Source organism: Vicia villosa, linkage group LG1 (genome assembly GCF_029867415.1).
Source record: "Vicia villosa cultivar HV-30 ecotype Madison, WI linkage group LG1, Vvil1.0, whole genome shotgun sequence".
NCBI classification, from domain to species: Eukaryota; Viridiplantae; Streptophyta; class Magnoliopsida; order Fabales; family Fabaceae; genus Vicia; species Vicia villosa.
Window position 1 is genome coordinate 187,046,923 of NC_081180.1, and position 8,824 is coordinate 187,055,746.

The window sequence follows — 8,824 nt, forward strand, 5'->3', positions numbered from 1 at the left end:
ATATTTTATTTTATCCATTATTAAGTCCAAATTTATTTACGCTTTATTCAATTAAGTAAAACACACATCTAGAATCAAACTCTAAAGCATAGGAAGAAGAAACTATAACTCACAGAAACTTGCTTTCACTAAACTGTTGATCTCGCTGTCTGCCACAACTGTTGCTCTCTTTATCGTCTCTAATTTGTTATGGTTGTCTTCTTCGTGTTCAAGTCCTCTTTATTAATTTTCATTTTTTAAAACCTTTTTTGTTTCTTCTTCAACAAAATTCTTTCTAGTTTTAGAAAATAGTTTTGAGGTGTGAAATATGTTAATTGATGTGTATTTTGTTGTGCTATATTTGTTAAGCTTTCAAATCCCTTGCCAACCTTCTGGTGCCAAGTGTCAATTTTTATATTTGATAGTGAACTTATTTACAATACCATGAAAATCAAGTCACTTTTCATATGTATTAAGAGCAACTTGTAATTTGTTTGAAAAAATTAATATATGAAATTAATTACACAAAATGTATTATTCTTAAAATTAATAACATAAATACACTAAAAAACACAATAGTAGATAATACACTAATGAATATAATATTTTTTAAAAAAGACATTTTAATCCGATCAACTGAACCGATAAGTTTGGTTCGATTTCATTTTTTCAAAATCTTAAAAACCGAAACACACAAAACCGATAGAGATATCATCAGTTAGGACTTTTTTTTTATCAAAAATTGGTATAAACCAAACGATTACACCCTTAGGGGGTGTTAGTTTCATGGATTTAAATAGGGTTCCTGGGAATGTGAGGTTGGGAATCTCATATTCCCATGTTTGTTTGAAGTTTTAATAAATTATTCCTAGGCATTTTTTATTCCTTGAAATAAAATTTACTCATAAAATTTTAAAGATTTATTCTCATGTTAATGAGTGGGAATCTAACATTCCCATGGGAATAAAAAGTAACCACCTATTACTACTCATTTACATATTATTTTCATATTTTAATATTGATTTTTTAATAATTTAAAATTATAAATAAAATAAAATTTTGAAATATACCTAGGAACCTAAATAACTTGCCAAACAAATTGATGGGAATTATTTTCCAAGGATTAACATTCCTAGAAATAACATTTCCAAGAATGTAAATTTAATCCATCAAACAAACACATGGTATAAATAATAAACAATATTGATAATTAAAAAATAAAAAATAGAACAATCTTTTTAAATATTTTTGTACAAATAGGTAGTTATTTTAAAATTGATGGAGTATCTAATAAAGTATGTGTCCTATTATTACTAATGTGCTACTATGTGTTTTTGGGGAGTGAATTGCCGACTCCAGAACCATACCCCAATATGGCTTCTTATGAAGATAGATCTGAACTATATGAAACCTAAATTCTTTTTAGACAGCATACATAAAGAAGAATTCTGTGACTCCAAAATTCAAATTGTAAGTATCTCAGAAGACAACTTATCTTTTAAGTGGTACTCAATACCTACATGAGTCAAATCACTTATTTAACACCAAGATATGATTCTGAATAAAATTACTATGTGAAAAACCATCAAGTAAAATCAAACAAATATAACACTTTAATCACTTTGATAATGTTCATTCAAAATCTCCCATATAGTTTCCACAATGAAGAAGCTTTGGATTGCAACATGACAGGAAAAAAATTTGGCATAAACAAATGCCTCCCTTAATCTTACAATTGTAATCTCATAAAAAGAGAAAAAAGAAAACCTTTAAAATACCAGCACTCACAGTCTTTTTCTACATCAAAACAAAGAGACATATTGAGTAGCAATCAACTAATAAATCTATGGAATAAAATTAGAAATTGCTGAAGACGCTTATTGTTTTTCAAATTACAAGATACCTCAAACCACCAGCCACATGAAGATGGAGCCTGAATTCCCTACTTCACCTCTTTTAGAAAATTGTGAACCAGGTATTACTTGCCGCAAACAAATTGTACTCCTCTATGAAAGCATTCTCTTTCTTATTGCAACCATGATCTTTTTCGACTTGATCTGGAAAACTTTTTGAGTTAAAATCTCCAACATAGTCTGAAGACGCAGCAGCTCTTTTGCATTGATTTGAAAAGGCTACTGGCCCACCAAATTGAAACAATGAAAAGCCATTGTTACTATCTTGTGACTTGGCAGAATTGCCATGTCCATGTCGGTCTTCCCCGCTCAGTACTGCCTTTCTGCTATTAGGTGCATGTGGAACGAACCTTTCTGCAATAGATTCATGCATATGATCTTGCATAGATGATGGCTTAGAAGTTTGAGTCAGTTCCTCTCCATTTAAGCCCTTAGCTCTCGCAACTGGATGATAAACTGGAATAGCAGCATGGTTGAATTGTGGTGTCGGTTGTTGCAAGGAACCATACTGCAAGCAGTAGCGTGGATCCTCGTTTAAGTTATATCCAAGAGGGCCTGCATATAAATATTGATTAGGGTGTAAAATGGGCACCAACCCATTTGTGGGAGCAGCTGACGGCCATGGAACTGGATTTTGATGGTAATAACTCATTGTCGAGGGAGTCTGAAACACAGGAAATTGTATGTTTCGGTTTGTTGCCGTTGGAGGAGGCATGCTTTCAGGTTGAGAACATACATTGGTGGAAGAAAGACAATTTTCAAAATTTTGGACAGTACCATTTTCAAAATTTTGGGCAGTTTCTAACACAGGATTCCCAAACGATTCACTTTCTACTACATCTAAGGATGTAACAGATTGCAACCTGCTCGACTGACCATCACCATTTGTGTTATGAGTTTTCTCGATCCCATGTTCATAACGGCCAGACAAATCATTGTCATCGCGGACTGAACTATCTCTTACCTCGTATATCTGGCTAGCATCTTCAGAATCTGAATTTGAAGATTCTGTATTTTCACGGTTTGAAGAGGTCGTATTATTATCACCCTCACTGAGGCATGATGAGCAGTTATCAGAACTAGAAATGCTACCTTGACTGTGATCAGAAGAATTATTTATGGTAGATCTCTTTGTTTCTATGGAGCTGCACGATCCTTCGGCTTCTGCATCAAGATCATTCTGACAGTCTTCGGTCATTCCACTTCTCTTCAAATCACTACCATCATTGTCAATTTCACCTGAATCATCAACTTCGTCAACAGGTGACTTGACTGAATCGAACTGACATACCTGACCTGTGGACCTCAATGTAACATCAGAGTCTGAATTACTACGAGCATACTTGTTGAAAGATTCCGTAGGTTCCCAAACTTTCTTTGATTGAAAATAGTTCCCTGAGAAGACTCTGCTTTTGAGCCTTCCGCTACTCTCATGCATTGAGTCTACCTGATTATACTTACTACCACGATAAAACTGCCTAGATGTATCTACAGTAGATTCAGCCTTACTAGCAGCTTTCATCTCCCAACTACTTCTGGTCATTTTATTGTTCACGCTACAACTGCATGAATGGAAATCATATTTTTCACTCATCCGGTAGTTGGAACTATAGGGCTTCTCGTTACACTTATGACCACTATTACGACCGCTGGTTTTTGGAACATTTATTTTTGATTGTCGGTTCAATACACTGATTCCCCGCGAAGATGTTCCAAAATTATCTCCATAGTGTCTTGGCTCAGATCTGTCAGACCACTTTGAAGACATATCAGGTTGAAATTCTTTCCTATATCTAAGTCTTTGATGATAAAACTTTGGCTGATCAACTGTAGAAGTATCATTGATGTCATGTGCATTTACAATGTCTCCATCATAGTCACCATAAGCACAGTCTTGTGCTCTGAGAGTACTACCCTCACTTGAGAAGTCGTCATCTTGGATGTTCGGGTAATCACACTGTGATAAATTAGCTTCTTCGGTTGCATTACCTGAATTCATGCATGTAATAGCATTATTTTGCTCTGAATCAACTGGTGCAGACAGTTCTTCCTTTGAGGCTTCAGGAGAGCTAGGAACATCAACTGACTCGGAACAATTTCTTTCTTTATTTTTATCCTTTCCTTTTAGTCTTTCCTTTCTCCTAAGCTTTTTCTCCCTTTCTTTTGCTCTTTTTCTCTCCTTGCGCTCTTCTTCTTCACGTTTTTCCTTTTCTTCTTCTTCAAGAAGTTTTGTCTGCAAATACATCATATCATATATTTACGATTTAGGAAGAAGTATAATCACAATACACAGAAGCGTGATCTAGGTTTTTTCATTTTATACTCAAAAGTCTGTTCCTAATAAAAGGATAATAATTAAGACCTGCTTTTCTAATGTAACGATCTCCTTGCATGCAACATGAACTCGTTCCTCCAGCAGTTTTAGTGCGAGACAAACGAATATGCTATGTGCATTTTGACGTGCCGTTCCTTCTCTGAAAGCCTTTTCTACCTGTAAATACAGACAATTAGTAGTTGAATAAGATGTCTACAGTCTCTACACACACAACAACCATGGCCAAAACATAATGAAAAGATAAAACATCAAATTTCAAAAGATGTAAAGATACTCATAGAAGGTGGAATAAAAAAACGATTATTCAAAGCAAAGCATGCCTGTTCTTTGAATATAACTGTAGCAGCATCTAGAAGAAACTCTCGGGCAAGTTCAGGGCTCTTTGCATGCTTTTGCGGCCGGGTGCATTCTCCATCGAGCTCATTCCCATCTTTGTCCATCAAATCATCATCCTAGAAGTAAGCAATGTATAATTAACTGATGAAACTTAGACGACATTCCTCACAAACAATTTATAAAATTCCATAAACTTTGGACAAGAGAAGGGAATCCAATTTCCTTATCGTGAAGTACCTCTTCTTCTTCCGCCTCTTCAGCATGCTCAAAGAATCTTTTTATACTTTCTCCTTTTGTGATTGTAACATAACCATCCCCTACAATTAGCCTGCAATGTACACACTCTTGACCTTTCAATGCATGAGCTTTAACACAAAACTCAGTACACCGTCCATCTAGTTTCCAAGCTCGGAGGGTAATGAAGCATGCACTCAAGCCACCAAGATCTAAGCCACTAGCTTGAACACATCCGCTCGTTCCAACATTTTCAAATTCCAAAATGTCTGATTTTCCTTCACTTGTACCCACAGCCCACTCAAAGTGATGATACGATCCCACAGTATCCGCAAATGTGTGGCGCCAATCAGCTTGAATTGAGTCATCTGATACCTGAAAAAGCAGATGTGTTGAGTTAAGCACAATATTTAATATAGTCCCAACATGTAGCAAGATAAATAATCTATTTCATACAAATGTTACACAACAGACTCTCCCATTGAAATCCAAATCACAACAGATTTCACAGCATAAAAATATGGAAGTCACACCTCATACAGAAAGGCGGTATCAGCAACACAAAACCAACTGGTGCAACGAGGTTCTCTACGCATGCGCTTGAGTTCCTTTAGCTCCTTGAATTCTCGAATAACATTTCTTCTACAGTCTCTGCAAAACCTCTTGCTATCGAACCTGTAGATAAAAGGTAAGCTTTTAATAAAATAAAAAATATACAATTTAATATACACACACAAACACAGCCCTCAAGCACGGCTTCTTTTAGTTACAACAATATAAACCCTATCATGCTAAAAATCAAATGAGAATTGCACATTTCTAAATAGAATAAGATCAAAATTTAGGAAAAAAAATTCTTTAAAACCAAACAAAATATTTTCTCTAAATATAATGGCATTAAAACCCTCAAAACAATAGAAGACAAAGTAGTTCTCTTTGGAAGTGGAACAAGCATGCAACCAAGCATAATGATGAAATTTTCAAATAAGTTGCCAAGGAACATAAAACTTCACTTAATATCTGTCTTTTTCCTTAAAGGTCATGTAACTCCTAAGACAAAATGCTGGTCAAAAATACTAGATAAACAAGAGCTGATAACTTAGACCTAACCTAACGTAACCTCGAAATTTCGCTAAAGAAATTATATTAAAGCACTCTGGCCATTTACCTATCCAATGTAGGATCTTAACCTAAGATTGAAAATCTTGAGTTGAGGGATTGAAAATCTACAAGGGACACAATATCAGGCCTAATGTAGACTCCAATACCATATTAAAATTGATAATAAACTTGGCCTAGCTCAACCCCGAAAGCTAGCTTAATTTACTATAATTATCACCTTGGGCATATTCCTTAGTTGCTTGGCATCCTAACACTCCTTTCTATTTGATATTTCACATTGCTATGAAATAAATAAATAAAATAAAAATGTAGCAATGAAAATTTTAAATAAAATACATGTTTGCAAACATAAACAAAAAGGAACAAAATAAGAGAATTTGGAAATGAAGAAAATGCTATGTTGATACCATCTACAGCAATAGTTTGATATCAATTATCTCCCTTAAAAGCCCACTTTAAAATAATGCGAGAAGTGAGAAAGAATAAGAGCAAAACAATTTGAATGCCAAAATATTTAATTTTTCTAAAGTATATACAGTTAAAATATTTAATTATCTTATCCCTAAGAATCAATAAATAAATGTTTAGTTATTTTAACATCGTATAAGGAAAATAATGAAAATATAAGACAGTCATCATTCATTCATGCATGAAATATGTTTTAATCCTTTTCCAAAATGCATCAGTGTTGTCAATTGTAGAAAACAGTGAATTATCAAAATTCCGCTATGCGATAGTCTATAGTCAAGGCAATAGCTGTATATCGGCGCTATTGCGGCTATTTAACAAAATTGGAATGCATTTGATGTAAGCATATAAAAGTCAACGACAAGTACCATAACGCGCTGCAACTAAGGAAAAGATACTCAAGGCAATAGCTGTAAATCGGCGCTATAGCGGCTATTTAACAAAACTGGAATGCATTTGATGTAAGCATATAAAAGTCAACTACAAGTACCATAACGTGCTGCAACTAAGGAAAATATACTCGAGGCAATAAAGTAAAATAGGTAATAAAATACTTGATACTATTATTACTACAAGTTATTATCGTCAACTGGGACCAAAGTCGCTGCTAAGGCCCGGCATTATCTAAGATTAATGCACTATGGAGAATACTCAAATAAATCACTAACCTGAACATGAGTCTTTCAATAAAATCTTCTTCCTTCATCCTTAAAAGAGATTGTCTTGTCTCTTCGCCCAGTGCTGACCAAAAATCCACCAGCGTATCGCATGAAAGTCTGGCAGTATGCAGGGCACACGTTTCCCGTGTCCCATGGCCTCTACCATAACTCACTATCCCTTGGCTTATCCAACCACGGCCTCCACCACCGCAGGCATCGGGATAAAGCAGTTCTCTTTCCCGCTCTCTAGCACGCGCGCCGTCAAACACCTAATAAAATAAAAAGAAGATAAGCTACCATGCAGGGAAAATTATTGCATCACGAGAACCCATGCAACTACACTACACTTACAATTTGCAGTCCTTTCAGAGACTTCGAATACAAGTAGCAGTCCATAAGTGTGAGCGAACCCTCACGCGTCGTCGTCAAACCTCCCCAAGGATGAACAGACGGATCTCGAATTTCATCTTGTACCCCATTGGAAAGAGACGATCCACCATAACTCTGATTCTTCAAACCCCCGGGTCTGCCACAAGGAAACTGAACACCCGCTCCTTCCGGCTGCAAAGACTTCCCATACATAACAATCTGCAAAAAGCCTTCAAGAAGCAAACCATTGCATCTCGAGCAGTACATGTTTTTCCGAGCTTGCTCAAAAAGAGTTTGCTTGTCAATTCTCAAAAGCTCCTGCCGCGCTTGTGGCGACAGCTCACTCCAGAACTATATCACAAAAAAAAAACCATTGATCAAACAATCAATTTCCTATCTTTCAGTATTTCACATCATTAAATCACAACCATTTATCAAACATATCAAACAATCAAACATTATTACTGCATCCAATAAAACTACATCCTATAACCCTCTCCCAAAAAAAAATCAATTCTTTTACACCAGTGCTAGATCCAAACAAAGCTAATTCAACAGCCAATCATTAACAACATAAAAAACCAATAAAATTAACGATCTAGCATCAACCCAGATAATAAAATTAATAAAATCAAATAAATAAATCTAAGAACTAATAAAAAAAACCTACTTTATGACACAAAATTAAAATAGAAAAAAAAAATTGGATCGAATATATATACCTTGTGGAGCTGATTGTATCCAACATCGTCACGATTCTTAGACCAGAATCCATTGGCAGAGATAGAGTTCATCGGGGGTGATGAGCCATTACTGAATTGGGGTAATCCTGGCATGTTTTTGATTCAATAACGAAACAGCAATGGTTTCATTTGAATTGGATGTGAATCGGAATCGAGAAAGAAAGAATAAAGAATAGACAAAATCTAGAATGAAAATTCACAGATCGAGAGATTTAGAGAGAGAAAGTAGAGAGAAGAAGGGTATGGTGTGGTGTGGTCGATTGGGATGAAGATGAGATTTGGTGTCATGTGAGACTGCGTGTGTTTGTGTGTTGTGTCATGTCATCATGTACACATTCATTCACATATACATATATATGTAGGTGTAGAGAGAGAGGGAGAGGAGAGAGAGACACACACTCAAGATGAAAATTTTGATTATGCTTATGCTAAATGATTTTTGCTTTATATACCCTAATAATTCTTGTGATTTTTTTAATTAAATTCTTGTGAATTTATTGAATTCAACTTATATAAACTTTTTTTTATTAATATTTATTATTTTATCTAGAATGACATTTTTTTTATTGAATAATGTTGACATTTGTTACATTGGTTTTTATTTTTAAAACTCATAATGTTGACATTTGATTTGTTAAATTTTTAAATATAAATATTTAAATGGTG

The 8,824-nt window shown here is 34.8% G+C and overlaps 1 protein-coding gene across 1 annotated transcript; it reads right to left on the bottom strand.

The window, feature by feature from the left end:
* Positions 1-1,569: 1,569 nt before the first annotated feature.
* Positions 1,570-8,559, bottom strand: LOC131644741 (uncharacterized). Its single transcript, XM_058915322.1, has 8 exons — positions 8,138-8,559; positions 7,398-7,766; positions 7,056-7,315; positions 5,331-5,472; positions 4,801-5,172; positions 4,548-4,679; positions 4,255-4,383; positions 1,570-4,125 (listed from the first exon to the last, which is right to left on the bottom strand). The coding sequence occupies exons 1-8, from the start codon at positions 8,249-8,251 to the stop codon at positions 1,936-1,938; spliced, it is 3,708 nt and encodes a 1,235-aa protein (XP_058771305.1). The 5' UTR covers positions 8,252-8,559; the 3' UTR covers positions 1,570-1,935.
* Positions 8,560-8,824: the final 265 nt, after the last annotated feature.

What these genes read in the sequence shown, in the direction of transcription:
- LOC131644741 (XM_058915322.1), bottom strand. Translation starts at nt 8,251, where the DNA reads ATGCCAGGATTACCCCAATTCAGTAATGGCTCATCACCCCCGATGAAC. An exon ending in GATACAATCAGCTCCACAAG is followed by an intron (nt 7,767 to 8,137) that starts GTATATATATTC and finishes TTTGTGATATAG; the next exon opens with TTCTGGAGTGAGCTGTCGCC. An exon ending in CAGTTATATTCAAAGAACAG is followed by an intron (nt 4,384 to 4,547) that starts GCATGCTTTGCT and finishes CTGTATTTACAG; the next exon opens with GTAGAAAAGGCTTTCAGAGA.